The 21,006-nt window shown below is 49.1% G+C and overlaps 1 protein-coding gene across 1 annotated transcript in view; it reads right to left on the bottom strand.

Moving 5' to 3' along the window:
- LOC119169615 (ankyrin repeat and BTB/POZ domain-containing protein 2) overlaps window positions 1–21,006 on the bottom strand; it is a 140,745-nt gene that overhangs the window by 24,805 nt on the left and 94,934 nt on the right. The window contains exons 2-11 of the mRNA XM_037420652.2: window positions 19,493–19,772; window positions 16,481–16,867; window positions 14,592–14,795; window positions 13,412–13,653; window positions 12,068–12,509; window positions 11,161–11,582; window positions 4,129–4,332; window positions 2,817–2,997; window positions 1,762–1,914; window positions 1,105–1,414 (exon numbers count right to left, since the gene is read on the bottom strand). Of these exons, the coding sequence (XP_037276549.2) occupies window positions 1,105–1,414; window positions 1,762–1,914; window positions 2,817–2,997; window positions 4,129–4,332; window positions 11,161–11,582; window positions 12,068–12,509; window positions 13,412–13,653; window positions 14,592–14,795; window positions 16,481–16,867; window positions 19,493–19,641 (2,694 nt within the window). The 5' untranslated portion in view covers window positions 19,642–19,772. The remainder of the gene's footprint in view (window positions 1–1,104; window positions 1,415–1,761; window positions 1,915–2,816; window positions 2,998–4,128; window positions 4,333–11,160; window positions 11,583–12,067; window positions 12,510–13,411; window positions 13,654–14,591; window positions 14,796–16,480; window positions 16,868–19,492; window positions 19,773–21,006) is intronic.

The following is a 21,006-nucleotide window of genomic DNA, read 5'->3' as shown; positions in this document are numbered from 1 at the left end:
AGGAAAGCATACCTTGTTAGCGAAAACGATCGCCACGTTACCTAAGATGGTGGAGCTTCGGACGTGTTATCTTAAGGTCGTAGGTTCGGTCACCACCAGCGGCAAAGCTGCTTTTTCGGCCACCTTGATACATTCCCATTTATGCCTTAAATACTGTATTGTAGTCAAAGATAATACATTCTACACCTTCGTGACATGATTGCCTATTGGTTTCGTTAGGTTGTGTCAAACACCAGGTAATGCCTGTCCATACTGTAACTCCAATAATGCTAGCAGATGCATACCGCTTTATATGAGCATGCCAGGCCTTACAGTTGGATAATGCCACCGACGCAACCTGCAAGCCAGCCGGCCTTCTCTACAACGATACAACCAGTTGTGACCAGTGAACACATGACAAGGCATTTCATAACAGAATATTTCACTTCATACCCAACACCGGCCTAACAGTGCACATTTAATGCACATATAGGCACACACTATTACGCATTAAAGGCAAGCGTACGTCGCAATAGAAAAAAATTCCGCCATATCCACGAAGTGAATGATGATGAGTGGGCGAAGCTCCGGAGGTAAACCTGGTAAACCATGAATCCTCTGTACATTTTGCCCACTCGATTTTATTACATCGCTCCCCCTAGCGTACGTCGCCGCACTAAATCGAACGATTGCCTTCAACCAATGACACGCGCCATATGTGACATCATTCCTATTTTATAAGATCTCGCGTCTTTCATCAACTACAAGTACCGCTTTCTAGTTTATAACATCTTGCATCTTTTCATCATAAGCTACAAGTACCACCATCTAGTAAACACTACAAGAACTAAACGAGAGGTGGCTACATACAAGGGACGATACCGCCATCTAGTGAACACTGCAAGAACTAAACTAGAGGTGGCTACATACAGGCTACAGGGGACGCACAGCCCACGCCCTAAGGAGCTTCGCCCCTAAAAGAGATAACACACCCTTGAAACAATCCTCTCTTCATTCTATCCGTAATACTGACATTTTCGCAACATCAAGCATTAAATCAACATGCAACCCACACTGTTAATTCCTTAATTATCAGCTTCGGGACAGTGAGTGTAGTGCACATACCTCGGCGTGTACGTCGGCTCCTGCTTGGACGAGAACCCGGGCAGCGACCTCATCTCCTCTGGCGCAGGCGAGCATGAGTGGCGTCAGGCCACGCTGGTCGCGCGTGTCCAGTCGGGTTGATGCTGGCAGCAGCGCCATCGCCTGAGACACCACGGCCGCACCCGTGCCCTGTTGACCGCACAGAGAGACGAGCCTGAACGCCAGCTCGGTCTGCAGTTGGCGCGCCCACTCCTGGGGCTGCTGCTGCACGTCGTCAGCCGAGGCCGAACTGTGTCGTCGAAGCAGCAGGAGACGTTCTTCGTGAAGTTCACTGCGAAGATGGGGAAGGCCGAGGTCAGCTGCACCGTTCGTCCATAGCGATGGAGTTTGGATGAACGAAAACTGCCATAATGCCGACACTGCCTAGTCAGAGGCATCTCAGCTGCGTTACAAAACGGACATAAGGCCGCTTCGCTGGGTCATTTTACTGTGAACAAGGCTACCCATTCGGTAGCCGAAATGTCAATTTCAATGTTCTAAACACTTTCATATTGGTCGGCACTCATTCATTTACGTTTGTTCTTCATGCTTTTTCTCGACAAGACAATGCTTCTTGAAGCCATCGGCTTTATACGCCGTCCTCTGTGCGCACGCAAAGGTTGCTATAGTGATGCTCACCCTATGGCCCGCACGGGGCAGTCGACTCCGGGAAGCAGCAGACGCGCTGCTTGCATGACATCATCCTGGTCCACGAGGGGCGAGCGCCGGTACTCGGCGTGCGCGTGCGCCACCCGCACCCACTCCACAAGCGGAGGGAGCACCTGGTATGGCCTGGAAAAAAAAACATTTAAAAGTGAGAGTGCGAACTATTGAGTAATAATGAGCCAGACAAACCGAGATAAGCACGAGTTTCCCAGCTGAACGATGACACTGTGCATGCGAACGCACACAACTCTCTTGCTGTCCTTCTTTCCATTCCACTCTCCACCTTTTCATACCTCACCCTTTCGTGGTGCAGCGCTATTGCCTTCTCTTGTATTTATACTCTCCAGCCCTCCTCTCCATCTGTATATATTTGGCGTCCCCCCCCTGCCGATACTCTCATGCTGGCTTTTCGATATAGCATAACGACTGAAATGCGGCAATATGTAATAATTATTTGACAAAGTTATGGACTGTCCTTGCTTTTTTTTTTGCGAAGCATGGTGGGCAGACGCACCTAGTGCTGACGACAAAACACAGGCTTCAACCTAAACTAAAATATATTGTTTTGCCCCAAAGGAAATAGCAGAGATAATCTGTAGCGTAATCGCTATTTTTCTACATGTAGTACTGCCCTATGTGCTTCAGAAAAATATTGCCCCACGTACGAGCCAGTGGCGAAGACAAAGAAGCAGTGCGAGAACATTTGGCCATGACAAGGCCGAACAAGACGAGGCTGCCCTCTTGCACAGTCAGATAAGGACCATTTGTTTGTCGTTCCCTGTTCAATCCCGCGTCGTCATACTGGTGGAAGTACTACTCCTCCCTCTCGTTACGCCTATTTGAAAGCTCACAAGATGTTCAATTGCTGGTTCTAGTACACCTCCCGAACTTTCTGTCGTTTTAAGCTGCACAAGACCGGCACAATCTGTACCTTCGGAATGCAAAGTTCGAAATGCAGGACCGTTGAAGGAAGCTAGCTATCATCGAACAGCCCATTGCGGCAAAAAAAAATTAATCGTACACCATACCTCTCATAAATGAGCTCCGGACCCGCCGAACGCCTGGACGACCCGTGTTCGGCGTGCTCGAGCTGTGAACAACGCATGTAGTGGTAGAGCGCGTGCACGGCTCCAGGGCCCCAGCTGAGCGGAGGGCGCTGCGAACCCATGCGGCTCCGGTACAGCTGAGTCACCGCTGCCAGGAGCTCACCTACGCATGCACAGGAAGAAGAGCACACTCGTATCCAAACACCCTCTGTTCGAACGCCCCGCCGCGGTGGTCTAGTGGCTAAGATACTCGGCTGCTGACCCGCAGGTCACGGGATCGAATCTTGGCTGCGGTGGCTGCATTTCCGATGGAGGCGGAAATATTGTAGGCCCGTGTGCTGAGATTTGGGTGCACGTTAAAGAACCCCAGGGGGTCGAAATTTCCGGAGCCCTCCACTAAGCGTCTCTTATAATCATATAGTGGCTTTGGGACGGTAAAACACACATATCATTCAACCCTCTGTCCGAACCTGAACGGGCCCAAACGTATCAGAGGAAATAATGCAAGCACTTCAATGGTTACAAGAATGGGTTACAATAGTTGACCTTGTGGTGCGCTTGAACCTCCCAGTGAGACTAAGCCTGTGGGAGACTCCATAGAGGAGGACACCGGAAAATTTCGGCCCCTTATGGTACTTTAACGCGCACTGGTATCTAGCAGCACATGGGCTACTAGCGTTTCGCTTCCGCCGAACGGTGACGTCGCAAACAAGGTCGAGCACACGTCCTTCGGACCAGCAGCTGAGCACACGTAAGAACTACGCCACTGCGTGGCGGGGTCAAAATACAATGATGAATATCGTGAAGTTAAAAACGGCATATACGACTGGAGCGTGGACGATCGCTCATCTTTAACAATGATTTATGGTAAAAAATGAGAAAAAAACGGCCATTAGCACATTACCAGAAAACAGCGACTGGTCCTTAGCGGACGTTTCAGTCGCACTTTGTACTTTCTGATAACGAGTGTATAAACCACTTCTTTTTCACAATCAATTCGTAGCTGGAGGTAGCACCCATCTATGCCTTAGTTGTACAATGTTTCTACTTGATGAGTTTTTTACTCATAACGTAAATAATAGGATACTGGCCATACCGCAACGTTACAGATTTCCAGTAAGATTAGGTATACATTGTCGTTTTAAACAAATTGAAAGCAATTCTTAAACCTTTCGATCATTCCTCATGAAACTTAAGCTCATGCTTTCTATTCTGATTATCTGAACAGGAACGCAGGTGACAACGAGCTTCATTCTGTCTCTGCAAATTTCATCCGCGTGAACGTGCCACTCACTCAGCTCTGCGATGCTCCCGACACAAGTGGTCAGAAAACTCTGTTCATGGGCGTCGCTTGCTGCCGATGGGCTGCGGTGGTGGTCATCCTTGGATGAAGGTTGCTGTCCCGGCGACTGGGGCTGCTGTGGATCCATGCCCTGGCCTCCGCGGCCACTTGAGCACTGTTGAAGCTGCTGAGGCCACCGGGGCATCGACAGAGCGCCTACAATAGGGAGATACATACGCAACCACCAAATGTTAAAGGTTTCAGCGTAATCACTCCAGATGCCTACACATGGCATGAGACAAGCATCGGCCCACCGTACTGGCATTCCAAAATGTTGGCTATAGGATGATGTCAGTGTATCGTATTTAGTGTCACGGGATGCTGCTAGCATTCCTAAGACAACTTACAGCAGAGCGCTTCTATGTCACCAAGACACAATCGTAATGCTGCAGACGTGTATACGAGTACGCACAAGCGAGACAACGTGCCTAGCCACAATGAATGCAACTTTCCGACATTGCTATGCTAGCCACCGTAACATCGTTAGTCCTCCAAGATGGCGGCTACGATGACGTCAGTGCATGCGAACGGACGTTTTTCAAAGGAAGAGACACTATGAAAACGACACATCGTTTTCACCAACGCTGGACATTACTGAGAAAAAGAGAGATAAACAAGGAGAAAGACACTGGAAGATGAAGGAGTCAGAAAAAAGAAAATAGGAGCAATAACGGAGTACGTGCGCATAGCCTCCACTGCATAGTGTTGTGCCACAGACATGTTCCTCGTTCGGCAGCACGTCTCACTAGATCGAGCCCTCTTCCGACGAGCTGTCTCCCCCCTCCCAGTGCCGCCTTCCGTGCAGTTCCGGGGATAACGTCCCTTCCTCCGCCGAACCACCTTGCAGTACCGGGTATGGCTACGTCTCCCCCTCCGAGCCCGAGAACTGGTCTGAGAGAATGGACCAAAAACGCTATTTAAGGCCGAGCCGGCCCCATGTTAGGAGATTTTGCCCCAGCCGACGTTGTCGTGCTGGCCGGCTCTGTAAAACGACAACCTGCTACATTAAACGCTACTTTTGTTGCTGTTTTCCAAACGGATTGCCTCCCTGTTTCACCTTCGGGCTAAGGCTTCATCGAAGTCCGCTCGACGGTGCGCCGCTCTTCGCCACCGCTACCATCGCGACAGAGCAAATTCATAACAATAGGTACACAAAAAACATGCAATCACAGTCACAGACATGTGCACAGAGGGTGCAAGAAGGGGAAGGGGCGGACTCCCCTCCCCCTTTCATTTTACTTAGGGAAGGAGGGGGGGGGCTAAATCATTCCCGTGATTTTTTCAGCCAGACCTGGCCCATCATTACTTAAAAAGCAGGGTCACACACTTTTTGTGGCGTAAGCTACATTGGCCGAGGTTGAGCTGTTTCGCATGGCTTATCGAGAGCCTTGCTGTGCATACCCGCTGAGAAGTGACGTCACAGTGCGCACAGCTGGCGAGCCGGAGAAGGCCAGGAGGCTCCTGGAGGGACGTGTCACTAGTGGGCTGGCACTTAACTCGCGTGAGCTCGTTCACCGGTCCGTCCGTCCGTCTGTCCGTCTGTGCGTCCATCAGTTTGTCCGTCTGTAGCTCACGCTACGTATATCCTGGCATAGTTGAACTAAGCCACTGCTACGTAATTAACGCTACCAGCGGCTGAAAGCACCTGATGTCGCATTCGATCAGCTGTGTATTCCATGTCTACTCGCTGAAAGTCCAAGACCCAAGGAGAGGCATTGCAAGAACAAGATAATCCTTCACTTTCATTTTGTTGAGCACGTTGTCTGAACAGGCCTGCACAGGCCTTTGATTACAGTCGCGGAGTCGCCACAAAAATCCCGATTAAGCTGGAGTGATTGGTTCACTTCGATATACAACGAAACAGAACACTAAACAAAAAAAGAGAAAGGAACGAAAGAAAGTGCCTTAGGGCGTAAGGAATTTCATCCCGCTTTATGACGTCCCCTTCCAATAACCACGTTCAGGTTCTCCACTTGAATGAATTCATCCCGACTATAGAGCGAACGTAAAGATAGCCCAATCGAGGCTTGTTTCTGGTTGCCGCAGGAATTCTCGTTTCGTAGAGGGATGCTGGCTAACCTCAGCCGTTCTGGGCGTCTCTCGATAACAGTGAACAGAGTTCAAAGAGGCCGCACCGCGCTTCCCCGCTTAGCACGACATAAAAATCGCGAGAGAACCAAACGTAATCTCCGTTTACGACAATTTTACTACAGTCTTGCCTCGTTGTGCATTCTCTTCACGAACTACAGGGAAAGTATTCTGCAGACTATCAATCGTACGCTGTGCCCGACCGAAGCACATACGCAGACTACACTACCGCAACGCTTGGTTCTTGAACTCGCCGAACTCTACCACTTGTTTGTTTTGCCGATACCGACAACGTGGTACTACGCAAGTAAGAAAAGACCTCGAGGTGGAGATAATTTAAAAAAAGAAACACAGCACAAGAGTTGGACGTAGTACACGTGTTAGCGCTCGTGTATCGAGTCCAATTAAAATTCAGGAGGCGAGAGCTCTTTCCGGTAGGAACCAGTTCCGATCCTCTGGAGGCGCATCTCGGGTGAAGGGCTTCGTGTGCGGTTCCGATAACGGAGGCCGAAAGAGGCGAGGAGAGATAACACGCAGAGAGCCAGAGAGATAGCCTGGCAGACGGCGAAAGCGCGCAAAAATAGAAAGATAAAACGCCCAGAAAAACTTGTAGCAGACGGAACACGGCACCTCCAAAGATAACTTGAAATGTTACTGCTCGTTTCACTCTCATTCTCTCTCTCCCTCTTGGGGAAGCAAGGGCCGCAGAAGCACGCGGAAAAGTGGGCGGCTATCGTTCGACCTCCATATCCTTTGAGGCGACCATGAAGATTACACGGGCATGCAGTCTGCCAAGGCGGCAGTTTCGGCAACACTTAGATCACTAGGAGGGGAGGCTCTCTTGCTGGGCACGCATGTATACGACGCTGCTACGTCGTCGATCTTAACATTTCTGTTAGTTTTTTTTTTTTGCTTTCCCTTTCTCGTTTTTAATCTGCCCAACTGAACTTGAAAGCGAGAGCTGCCGGCAACGTTAACGTTGGCTGCCGGTAACTCACACATCTGCCGGCTGGCAACACTGTGCACTCAGTGAAGGGTGCGGTGATCGAACGATGATGTGCGACAGTATGATGACACACCCATCGCTCACCGATTGGGGTTCGTTGTACTTGCGAAGGAGAGCGCAAAAGCGCTCCAATACCAAGTAGAAAGAATAGAAAAAACAATCGCGTGTGACTGATTTCATTACGAAATAGACTTCCCACCACGACAGTCCTCGCATAGGAGCGATCACGTGTCAGTAGCATTATCTACGCCCTACAAAAAAAGCACAAATTGTCGCATCACAGCGAGGTACTACAGCAAAACAAGGCGTAAGAACGCCTGAAGAATATCCTATAGGCCTAATTTATTTGGGCTATTTAACTACTTGAAACAAACTTCTTTATTCTCTTCGCCATCTATTGTACCGACGGCGCAGTGATACATTATATCTGCATCGTTTTCAATCAGACCCACCTGGAGAATTTCCTTTTCGAGCTTGGACTGTGAGCTCAGCCTCCTTGTTCCTTGCTCTTTCCATTTGTTTTGGTACCATGTTTTTTTTTATTTTTTCTTAGCACCAGTGGTATTTTTTCCTCTCTCTCCCAAGTTCGCCGCTCATGCCGTTATTTTGAATCAATCGAACAAACGTCAAAAGAACTATGAAGGTCAAAAAAGAGCGGCCAAAGGTATCGGAGGCATAGAACAACCATGCTCGCGAGATGTATATAGGAAATAGGTGAGAGAGCTCGCGCAAGTGCATCAGCTTTATCCGGAAAGCGAAATTCCGCGCCGATGAGTTAGCCTCGGCCGTTGAGCCTGCGTCCGCATCTTTAAAACACGAGAGCCAATGTGTCGCTGTTTATTAATTTCCTGATTTGATATGCAAAGTTTAACGTCCCAAAATCGCCATATAAGATCATGAGAGACGCCGTAGTGGAGGGCTCCGGAAATTTCGTCCACCCGTGGTTCTTGAACGTGCAGCCAAATCTGAGCACACGGGCCTGCAGCATTTCCACCTCCATCGAAAACGCAGCCGCCGTAGCCGGAATTCGATCTCAAGACCTGCGGGTTAGCAGCCGAGTACCTCAGCCACTAGACCATCACGGCGCAGCTTTATTAATTTTTTGTTGCTTGGTAACAACTTTATTAACTACCAGTACGCTAGTTTTTATTTGCCCATGAACAAGCATTCTAGTTGCAGTGGGAAATGCTTGAATGCGAGGTATAAGCATTTATAATTGTTGATTCAACGTCGTACTCAGGGTTGTCAGATACTCGAAGAGAAAAAGATCCACTAAACTAACCAATATAGCCAGACCAGTAGCCAACCGGCAGCCGTTATTTTATTGAAGAGCCAGAAAATTAGCCTCACATGATTTCGGTTCCATTGGAATATCACCACCTAATGACGCTTAAAATACAAAAATATACATCACGCATGTTTACCACATGGAAATGGAGTAAAAAAAAGATCAGGTGAATTCCTGGAAGAGGCATTAAGACTAGCAAATCGGTAGTTGATACTGCACCGACAGTCGAGAGTACATAATCCAGTTCACTTATGCCAGCATGACCCGCGGCACTATTAATGCAGATTGAGCAAAGTACTTCGTATTTCACAGTAACTGTAGCGCAGTTTGTCGATCGCGTTAATCTAGAGCTTGTAACAAAGTCAAATTTGATCCTGACGATCGCGGGAAGTTCGTGCGACATTCGATTTCTTAATAAAAGTCGCTTTTTGTAAAGAGGCACAACAAAAAAACACTCGCTCCGCTTCTGCAGTAAATTTAGAGAAAAACAAAAATTCGGTGTAGCAGGGGTAAGAGAGTCACTGGAACGCCACCAGAGCCGTTGTAGTATACAGCGCTCAAGCGAGCGCGTTTTGTTTTCTTTTTTTTTTTTTTTTTTCACTCAGCTCCCAACGCGACGTGCTCGGGGCACAACCGGGCTTCAACCACGATTTTGGCGGGACGGGGCGTCGAAGGATCCGTCGTGATGCATCGCGGACGGAGACACTAATTACGGTGGTAGAGACCCCTCTCTCCCGTGTCTCTTCTCCCTCCCTCACTCCCCCTCCTCCTCAACCTTCTCCTCTCTCTTGTTGTCGTTGCGCCCCCGGCGCCACGCCGCCGATGCAGCAGGGGCGACGTCCCCGAGAAAGCGCCGGCAGCCCCACGTGCACGACCGCCGTCGCAGATGCGACAGTGTCGCCAAGCTTGCACATACACACGCGTGGCAACACGGATGCCTGCGTGCGTATCGTGCGCAAGTGCGAACAAAAATGCCGGCCTCGGTGACCGTGTGTTGCAAGAACCTTCCGAAGCGTCCCGCCGCGAGATGCCTGCTGGGTCGACTGTCGCGAGGAATCCGGCGACACCTCGGGACAGGCGAGCTGATAACGCATGGCTTAGTCTCAAGGAGGACTTTAGTGTATTCAGGCAGAGGGTACACGAATTGCAGTCTACTTATATGCGTGAACTTCGGCAGACAGACATCCAAATAATGAACGAACCGAAATGGTCGAACACGGTTCCTACATGCGCGAAAATTCACGCGACGAGCGACGAAACGGGTTATTCGCGCAAAGTGTCGCATGGCTAATCGGTCGTTTTCGCGAACATTTGATATACTGACACTCGTTGCCCGGAAATCGTATAGGTCACAGGCAAATGCAAGAAGCAGGTACAGTGGTGCCGGACACACCGATAAGAAAACGGATGCGATCATTTGAACTAAACTGTCAACCAAATGTGCGTGCCCGTCGAAGGAAAAAAAGATTAATGCAAATTTTTCAAAAATATTTATGTTGCTTTGCCGGACAAACAGTGTTACTATACAACAAATTGAATTATATACCGCTGGCATCACGCCAAGTTCGGATATAGAAGTCGCACTCAAACCAACATCGCTGAAGATTCGTCGCGTGAATGGGGTTAGGATATACAAGCGACAGCTTGAGCAAAACCGGTTACCTCTGTCGCTCAAGCTGTCACGCCTCACTCGTCACCTGCACGTGATGAAGTCATCACGACACCACAGGCCATCAAAATGTGGTACGTCATTACGACGTCACACGGGGACGTCGCTCATGTGACACCGTCACTCGCAATGGTCAGGTGGGCCGATCGTGGAGGCAGTGTAAAACTATGGCGAGAGATGCACAAAGCTTTCAGCGCCTCCGATACTGGTGGCGGTGGGAAACCACGCGAAGAGCAGAAAGCTATGTACAGGGTAAGTACATCGACTGAGAAAAAATAAAGCTTTCGCCTTCGAGTGATCTCAGGCATAGAGTTTACTAAAATAACTAGATGGGGCTCTGGCGCTGCAATCGTTCAGTCACCAGGCAATGATGGGTAGTACAGGAATTTGACTAAATAGTCTTCATGCTTGCGGCTTCAGACGCACTTGTGGCTTTATTTATTGCTATGTTTTGGTTTTGTTTTGAATAAAAACTAACCATTGTGAGCTTCGTGACCTGACTTGATTTTAGTCATGCAACTGCTGAACATTTGCTGATTGTCATCTCGTGACTACGCTGCTCCTGGCAGAGCAAAGAGACAAACGGAGCAGAAAGAACAAGGGTGTGCTACCCATCATTCCCACGCGGACTGAAGCGCCGTAAGTTGCAGCTCCCAAGGACACTTGCGCCAAAAGTCTCTGTAGTGTATTTGAATAAAACTCTATGGTCTTAGGCGGGTGCATAAGGGACCTTGCGAGTTTTTATTACCGCTAGTACTCTTTGACTGCAGAAAATGGCACCAGATAAGAGCGCAAATCCTTGGACAGGTTGGTCGTTCATCAGGACAAGGACATGTGCTTGTCTGTGTTACTTTCTTGTCCTCGTTAGACACTACAATGCGCTGTTTGATAAGCGCCGCATTGCTTTTCCTAGCCGTGAATTCTGCTCCTCACCTGTCGCCGTCCTTCCCGCGTTGAGGTGTGCGAACGGCTGGAAGAGTCCCCAGAGTTCTCCGCTGCTTGCGATGGCCGCCTCGAGCGCGGCGGCCGTCAGCGTGGCTCCGGGCTCCAAGCAGCGAAGCACCAGTTCCTCCAGCAGGTTCTCAGCGGCCGCCGTCAGGTACAGGGCGCCGTACTCGTGCACGCACGGTGCCAAACGGGCGTCGCACGCCCAGCGCTGAAACCGGCCCACGGGCAGTTGCAGACCGGCGCGGGCGCTCTTGCCCAGCCGTAGCTGGTCGCACGAAGAGGACGTGTACATAGCGGCGGCTCGGTGGCAAGCACTCACGCAGCTCTCGGCCAGGGCTGGCGACAACACAATGCACAGGGCGCCGCTCACCTGCCGTTTGCCGCACACGCCCAGCGGACGCGAAAGCCTGAGTTGGAAGCGGAAAATTTGTTATGAGATACTCGCAGTTTTCGCGGAAGACAAGCGAAGTTTTTGAAGTTGCGCGATCAACAACCACGGACATCCATCCGCGCGATTGACAGGTGTTTACAATGTACCAATCGTTAATGTAACCTTGCTATGACTGGTGGGAGGCTATGTGAATTGGAATGCGGCATGTCGGGTGATCTTGCTAACTTAGCTTGTGCCATCTAACTGCGATCCGACATTAACTGCCTTCTGCTTCTCGCGAACGACGGTCTGAATCATCGACATTAAGGTTTTTCTTCAATTGGGTTAATGATGCACAGCTCAAATCCCCGTCTAAGCAGACGCTTCTTGTCTGCGGCATTCGACAAAAGAAATGACAAACCGAACTTTTTTTTTTGCAAATTAAAGCGCGGCACGCGTCTTTATATACTTCTCCAGCCACTTATTAAGACGTATCTGACAATCAAGATATCATTTTCTTACCTCTGAGCCTCCCTGGCGACGCGCACCAGGGGCCTCTGCAAGAGGAATGAGAGCCGCGGCACGACCTCCATGGAGATCTTGCGACGCTGCTCGCGAAGGCGGCCGCTCTGGAGAACGCGCAGCACGTCGTGGTTAGTCCAGGGCGGCCGCTGCATTTCCACGAGGCGGGACTGCAGGTTGTCCACCCAGACGAACTCCTCGGCGCTCGTGATGTTGGTGGCGATGGTCTCGAGACTCGAATGCCGCATTAGCCTCCGCACGCCAACGCCGCCAGGCTCGGCGTCCGACGAGTACGTGGACGTCGAGTAGCCGCCGCTGTTGTTCGTCCCTTGCTGCGTTCGAGCGGCAAGCTGCTCCACGGCCTGCCGGATATCGTCCAGGTTGGCCGAGCTCTCGTGGAGTTCGTAGCTGCCCCCGCTGCTACTTCGGTATCCACGACGGCCTGAAAGAGGACGTTGGGCGCTCGACTGTAGGGCGGCCATTTCGATGATGAGCGCACGACATGTGGCTAACATCAAAAGCTGGAAGAGTTTCATTCTTTTGCCTGCTACTGCCGAGGACGACCCAGCTATTCAATTTACTTGAGGGGCAGTCGCGCAAATTCGCTGCTACGCTAACCCTATGCCACGCGACCTGGGTTAACATGTCATAATTAAGCGCAATAAGTTACGGCACGAGCTATGCATAGAGCTTTTGTGGTGTGAATGTAGCCATGTGCTGTGCAGTTTCAGAAGCAAAACACGGACCTTTCACTTTTGTGGCTCTCGATAAAACCTTAAGATCCAAAACCTAAAATTCGGGAGGTTCATTGTGCTATGCAAACCATGACAAGAAAATCACGGTGATGGATTCCTCACTGTCTTTTATTGTCGACTGTCTGTTTTTGAGTGAAAGTTTTTCACCATCAAAGACATGGTCCCGCCAAGTCTAACTATATCGCTCTTAGAATGAAGAGCGTCAAATATGGCCCTAGGATGTGTTACATCGGTAAAGCAGTTCTTTATATAAACTAAATGAATAGCAGAACGACAGAACTTGCAACTTTTATGCAAAAATTTCACGGAAGAAAACACTAACGAATTTCAAACACAGTTATGTTACACAGAGACTCCGCAAACTGAAGTAATTAAGCGTTGCCCGCTCAAGTGAAACAGAAAGTGTAAACTAAGAACACACGGGGCAGAGAGGAATGACGGAGTAAACGAGAGAGAAAAATAATATAGAAGTCATTCCTTGGAGTCGTAAGGCATTTGAGGTCCTCCCAAAATACAAAGACAGAAAGCGAAAAAGAAAGACCTTCGTAGAATGTGGAAAGCTCCGGTCCGATTAGTGAGCCGTCATTACCGTGCGACGAAGACGACGACGATGGCTGCGATCGGCGACAGAGACGCGACGCCGATATCGACGTCGGAGGGACTCGTTCGTCTTCGGGTACAGCTTTGAGGTGTCCGGGCACATTGTGCAGAGATTTGGTAAGTGGCGTGGCCGACGGCGTCCCGCGGGCGAAGTCCAGGTACGTCGGCGGCGACGTCGAACTCGCGTACGACGACTGACCACCGTCACTCATACTGGCATGACCCGATGACCTGCGACGGAAGACGGGATGGGAAGTACCAGACGTTTCCATTAAATAACAATGCGGCTGATGGTTCCTGCTACGCTTGTTACGATGAACATTAGCAACGCCTTACGGGATATTATTTCTGTTAAATTTCATCGGTTACACTTTTCATTAGCTTTTTATTATTCTGATGAGTTACAATGCCGTGGAAGAAGACTTAGACACTGCGTAACATGAAGTAATAAATAAAAAAGATTTAGCAATAACCTAGCGCCGTTGTAAGCTTAAGTAAAGTTGTGCCGGAATCACATAGCTCTCAGGCTGCCCAGTTCTCAATTCATGAACGCCCGTTCGTCAGAAAAAGGAACGAAAATTTCGAACAACAAAAAGAAATACAGTAACTCGTTCTCTGTTACTGAGTTCACGTCATCAAATCCGAAAAAAAATTTACAACAGAAACTAAAACAAATGGTTGAACAAAAATTTAAATTGAATGCCTAAAAATACAAAACAGAAATATCTTTAGCATACACGTTGCCTGGGTGTGTTGGTTTACTTGGTTGCACATCGTGACGAGGAATCCCAGCCAAATGCACTGACGAAGACAGAGGAAAAAAAAAACAAGATACACGTGGAAAGGGACGTAGTCCTTGCTTGCATCAAAAGGGACATCGCCATTCGTAACGTGCCTCTCGATGCAAGCATATACTATTCTACACGATGTTCGATGGTTTGAATTGAAAACTACATGAACTCTTGTCTACGAAGGTTGACGAAGTCTACGCCTTGCGCAGTAAGGCCCTCGCGAATTCTTTCTTTTCATCTCCGCAGTAAGCATGCGAGCAAGTCGACTCGGACAGCGATAGCCGCTAATCTTCTCAGTGCAGGGAAATGAGCAGCCGCCGTTGCAAAAAATAAACTGCGTCTAGTTATAACGCTACATTCATCAGCCGCCAGACTCACCTGTTCTCGTCGGAAGAGGAGCCGCCGGCGTAGAGGTCGTGGCGACGCATGCCCAGCCTCGGGTCCTCGGGGTTGAGAGGAAAGCTGAGTATGTTGCGGCGACGAGACTTGAGCCTCGCGAGGGGCTTGCGCCGTGAAACGACGGGATCGCCGTCCGAAGAACTCTTGCTAAGCGAGCCGCAGTCCGTGTTGGAGGCCGAGTCACTGCAAAACAACGTTGTACACGAGCAGCCGATCAGTTAAATAATCACCGCGCTCATCATCATCATCATCATCATAAGCCTGACTACGTCCACTGCAGGACAAAGGCCTCTCCCATGTTCCGCCAGTTAACCCGGTCCTGTGCTTGCTGCTGCCAATTTATTCCCGCAAACTTCTTAATCTCATCTGCCCACCTAACCTTCTGTCTCCCCCTAACCCGCTTCCCTTCTCTGGGAATCCAGTTAGTTACCCTTAATGACCAGCGGTTATCCTGTCTACGCGCTACATGTCCGGCCCATGTCCATTTCCTCTTTATTTTGACTATGATATCCTTAACCCCCATTTGTCCCCTAATCCACTCTGCTCTCTTCTTGTCTCTTAAGGTTACACCTACCATTTTTCTTTCCATTGCTCGCTGCGTCGTCCTCAATTTAAGCTGAACCCTCTTTGTAAGTCTCCAGGTTTCTGCTCCGTAGCTAAGTACCGGCAAGACACAGCTGTTATATACCTTCCTCTTGAGGGATAGTGGCAATCTACTTGTTATAATTTGAGAGTGCTTGCCGAATGTGCTCCACCCCATTCTTATTCTTCTAGTTACTTCAATCTCATGGTTAGGCTCTGCGGTTATTACCTGCCCTAAGTAGACATAGTCTTTTACAACTTCAAGTGCGCTATTACGTATTAGCATACGTCAAATAACTCACCGCGCTCATATCTATTAGTATATCTCTCTTCATTTACCTACTGCTTGTCCAGCAACACGTATGCGCTAAGGAACGCTAATTGAAAAAAAAAATGCTGATGTAACAGCGATGGAGTGCTTGTTTGGGTCGGTTGGTACATGCACATCGAAAAGGAGGGACAGCGCGAAGCACGAAACAACAGGAAGGACACGGACTGTCCTCTTGTCCTGTGGTTCGCGCTCTTTCTCGTTCACCTAACTGTCTTTGTGAGTAACTAAAGGGTGCAACCATTTAACACAACTGCTCGAAGTGCGCAGGTAACAACATCTCTTACAACACTTCAAGTGCTCAGAGTCTAAGTGTGCGAACCTACATAGTCAGTCTTTTTAACTTATCATCGTTAAACAAAGCAATAAACTACCTGAATTCATCCTATTTATTACGATTCTTTTCGCGTTCAAACGTCTAACAAGATACGAACAACATTTCGAATGTCCTTTGCGTTTTTTTTACATCTTTAATGACAGAACAGAAATTGCGCGAAAGGCTTGAAGTGAAAGGAATTTGTTGAACAAAGAATGTCACTGCGGCGACTCTCGATAGGTGTCCCCGTCGAAAGATGATCTGCTGTGGGGACTCCTGGGTACGACTTCACAACCGTTCACGCTGCCAGGAACTGACGAAAGAACAAGAGTGTTACCCTTTGTGGGGCTTTTTTTTGCTGACCATTTCGCCAGCTCATGACAGTGCGAAGTCTGGTTCTAGCGACATTACTTGTTATACTTCTGCTTATCACTATACCAGCACCTTTTTGCAGAGCTCGTCGAAAATCTGAAACAAACGATTGATTGATTGATTGATTGATTGATTGATTGATTGATTGATTGATTGATTGATTGATTGATCGTACGTTCGCACAACATTCGTGCAAGCGTGCAACCTGCTTTTCTTGCGAACGCGCCCTTTTCATCTCGCGGGTCGTAAACGATGACGACGATTACTTACCGGTACACGGAAAAGTTGGCATCCGGCGGGAATCCCTCGTCCAGCTGCTGCTGCTGCTCGTCCTGTTCGCGCGTCATGGCAGACTCGGCCACCGACAGCTTGTTGCGAGCTGGCGAGGCCCGTGTGGCCGCCGACAGGGCCAGGGAACCGGGCGAGGCCCTGCTGCTGGCACCGCTACTGCTGCTGCTCAACACGGGCGTTTCGCGAACGGGAGTCGCGCGGTTGGACCCGGGTGGACCGGGAGACGAAGACGACGCGGCGGCGGACAGGCAAGACCTGGGAGACGCCTCGTGCGACGAGCGCCCCGAAGGACTCGGCCACAGGTCGCGCACGGACAGCTTGGTGAGCGAAGGAGCAGAGCCCCCGATGAGGTCCCGGTGCGACGCCCTGAAGCAGCGTCGGAAACGATGCCGGGTATAGTGACGTCATTTTCGTACCGAATCACTCGGACCATTGCTTCCTTTACTGAAGCAAGAAAATCAACGATTTGCTATTGATCCTCGCACTGCAATGGCGCTCATTATGAGTCCCGACACGGTGCCCATGCTTGAAGAGGTCACTAGCCTACACTCTAACCCTAGAAAAAGTGAAATCGGTCTTGCACATACCAGCAGTCAAAGCAGCATTTAGTGCTTCCATCACTGATTGTTTTCTATGTCGGAGCCACCGTGCCGTGTTCGCGCCGCTCTGAGCACGGGAAGCGTTATGGGGTATTAAGCGTGTTGCAACACCCATTGGGCGTGACTGTACATTATCTTCTGTCGGCATTTCTTGACGAAGTGTCGTTTTATGCATTTTCGCTCATGGCCGGGTATGCGCAGTTGGTGTAAGACGCGTATTCTGGACTCCAACACCGAACTATTCTTTTTTTCAAGCACACGTCTCATTTTAATGAGGCTAGGCAGTTGCCCACTCTTTGCGAGGTGTTCGACCCAACTCCCTTTTCCGTACACGTCGGCGCTTACATATGGTGTCAGCTATATTCTTTTCACGCGAAAGGCATATGAAAATGTATCGTAACGGAAAACTGCGAAGATTAGGACAATGACATCAAAAACACTGAAAATATATTCACAAAAACAAACACAAAGGAAAATCTACAAGGTTGCCACTGCACTTGGCTGTTCGCACATTCCTCCCACCGGGCCACGCCTGTTATTGCACATTTTGCGGAAACATTAGCCCCGGGAACCAATCACTTATTTCACGTGCTGTCGCTGTAGATTTATCTGCAGCCGCAAGACACGGCGCCGGCGTTTGCGTTCTCACGACCGAAAAAGGACACGCCCTGTTCTGGAATCATAATTGTCGCTCGTGTTATCCCGATGACGTCAAAGCACGTGCCTCGGAGTACGACGGAAGTGAATGTATACCCCACAGTTCGCGCTCTTTCGACGGTCTGAAAGTGAGAACTAGGTGTGACTCTTTGGGCTTTTTTTTTTATTATACCTCAAAGGCCCCACATGGGACATTACATGAGGTGTAGGCGAACAAAAAACTGGTGGGTCAGGTTATATTTCATGAGTTTGTGCGAAACAACGGTGACCACCGACTTCAGAGTCCCCTGTTAGCTTGCTCCCATTTCGGCGTAATTACATATAAGTTACTCATTTACTCTAAGCCTAACACAGTCTTCCATCTATGGGGCCATGTAGCCTGCGAGCTACATAACACCAAAAGTTTCGTTCGTTTGGTGCCTGGGGACAAAGCGGATATTTTTTATATAATTCTGGCATGTGAAAGAGGCAAAACGCGACAAAAACATCCAATTGCCTTTAAAAATAATATTAATTGAACCATTTACTTACACTCATCATCTGCTACATTTCTTTCTTTAGGAGAGTTTGCACGTACACGAGAATATGATATTGAGATTTCTGAGAGGAAAACGACATGAACAAGCACTAATTGCCGTTCAGGACATGACTTCATTCATTCACGCTGCATCGAGGTTTTGCCGTGTTCTCAAGCATGCTCTGAAGAGACGTCCAAGTCAAGTCGTTCACAAACACGTCTTGGGATTGAGTTTTAACGACGTTTCTCCAATACCCTAATTGAAAAAAAAATGCTAGGAAATACAAATCTAGCACAGTTTTAAATTCACTGCCTAACAAGGACTGGCGGATGAAGTTTAAAGCCAAAAACGCCTGAACAGTTCTGCATCGCAACGACAAAAAGAGGTGAAGAAGATTCGTCGAAACATATCTAGCTTTTAAATGTTCAATAATTCAATGATGTGTGAGCATTCAACAACAGACAAAATTAGCACAAAGAAAGGCTGGCAGTGTTTGACGTGCAAGAAGCTTCGGAGCAACACAACACCACGTTCTGTTTAGATTCAGTGCGTAGAGTCCAAGGACTGGGCTCCTTAACACTGCGTAAGGGCCCACAGAGCGAATTTCAAGTCTTTTTACCGTAAATACTGAAGGAATGTTTTTTTTTTCACACTCTCTCATTTTGCCCCCCCCCCCCACCCACAGTGTCTCATATTGACCCACATGTTGTGGCAAAGTGAAATATCTGGAGTATTTTTTTATTATTTTCAAATAATATTTTGAATGGTGGCCACATCGCAGTATTTATGCAGCGCATAGCTTGCACTCAAAGAAAAAATTCTGCGTTGATGTTTAATTGTAAGCAGTTGAATAAAAATATTTTTCTCGCATTTTACGCCCCCCCCCCCCTATATGTACAATGTAGATCATTTCGATATCGAACACAGCTTGACGGGAATGCACGCAAGCTTGTCCATGTGATTGTAATATCTATATAAAACACCCCGTTCACTGCAAGTATTGTCTGGAGGATCGGTCAGTTTACTCTAACGCGTTACCCTACAGACGGACGGCTAGACGAACCGCGGCACCAAAAGTAACTCACGATGGCTTGGGGCATTCAAGATGTGAGCGAGTCCCGTTCATTTCGCCTAACTGCTTACAGGACTACGTTGTCCTGCTTATAGTCGACAACTCCGGCATGCAGGTCTATAGTGACGAGTCCTTTCGAGCTCACCTGAGGGAGGCGCCCTCGGCGGGCATCCTGGTGTCGTGCGGCCGGTTCAGGTCTCCGAGGCGTCGCGGCTTGGGCCGAATAATCTCGAGCCCGTGCTGACGGCACTGGTCGGCGTCCCGGAACTCGGGCACCGCGGGCACCGACGCCATGGCCCCCGCGGTTCCAGCGGCGCTCGCTCGCCGCGCCGCTAGCTCATGGCCGCCACGCTAAGCGCCTGGCCGCCACCCAAGACACAACCGGAGAATCCACCACAGATCGGGTTGCGCTGCAGTGATGCCACCTGCGACAGAGAAAATTCATGTATAAGGCAACCAAAAAGTCACGCAAGGAGGTACTGGCGTGATTGTTAAAATTTGTAAAAAGGTACACTGGTGTGGTGGTGATTGCACGTGGTGGTGGTGGTAGTGGAAATGGTGGTGGTGGTGGTGGTGGTGGTGGTGGTGGTGGTGGTGGTGGTGGTGGTGGTGGTGGTGGTGGTGGTGGTGGTGGTGGTGGTGGTGGTGGTGGTGGTGGTGGTGGTGGTGGTGGTGGTGGTAGTGGTAGTGGTGGTGGTAGTGGTGGTGGTGGTGGTGGTGGTCGTGGTGGTTGTGGTGGTGGTGGTGGTGGTGGTGGTAGTGGTGGTGGTTATAATACTGAAACCAAGATGAACCATTTACGTATATCATGCGCCCTCGAGCGGTACGAGAGAGAATACATCGTTCCATGCTGTTAAGTAAAACATGGATTCCGGTGCGTGGCTCAGAACAGGTGAAAAAAAAAATCGCAGCATATCCACGAAGTGAATGATGACGAGTGGGGCGAAGCAGACACTGCAAAGGCACGGAAGGACAGACGGACGCTTCGGTATACGCTCACCATCGTTCACTCCGTGGATATGCTGTGACACCGTTTTTGTTGACATGCAATGCTACTGGCTACTATGGCGACTACGACGACTCGGGACGTAAGACCCGCGGCGTAAAGAGCTTCTTCATCCCTAAAAATAATCAACGTTGCTCAAATATTATAGATTACAGTGGGCGCGACTCTGATGTCCAACGCGTACATAGTGAAAAAGTCACAGCATATCCACAGAATGAATGATGATGAGTGCGGCGAAGCATCCATCAGTCCATCCGCGATTCCGTCTATCCGTCCGTCACCTTTATGTATGCATGTATGAAGTAACCACCTCACAACATATCCACGGAGTGAATGATGATGAGTGGGGCGAAGCTTCGGAGGGTTTTATCGCAAAACCGTTAATCATCCGCTGGCCGCGTCCGTCCATCGTCTGTCTGTCTGTCTGTCTGTCTGTCTGTCTGTCTGTCTGTATGTATGTATGTACGTGTGTATGTATGTATGTATGTATGTATGTATGTATGTATGTATGTATGTATGTATGTATGTATGTATGTATGTATGTATGTATGTGTGTACGTACGTACGTACGTATGTATGTATGTATGTATGTATGTATGTATGTCTTCTGTCTGTCTGTTTGAAGCATGGACGGACGGATGGACGCACGGACG

Source organism: Rhipicephalus microplus, chromosome 2 (assembly GCF_043290135.1).
Source record: "Rhipicephalus microplus isolate Deutch F79 chromosome 2, USDA_Rmic, whole genome shotgun sequence".
Lineage (NCBI taxonomy): Eukaryota > Metazoa > Arthropoda > Arachnida > Ixodida > Ixodidae > Rhipicephalus > Rhipicephalus microplus.
The sequence above is the reverse complement of the archived record's forward strand: the minus strand, read 5'-3'. Positions and strand labels throughout refer to the sequence as shown.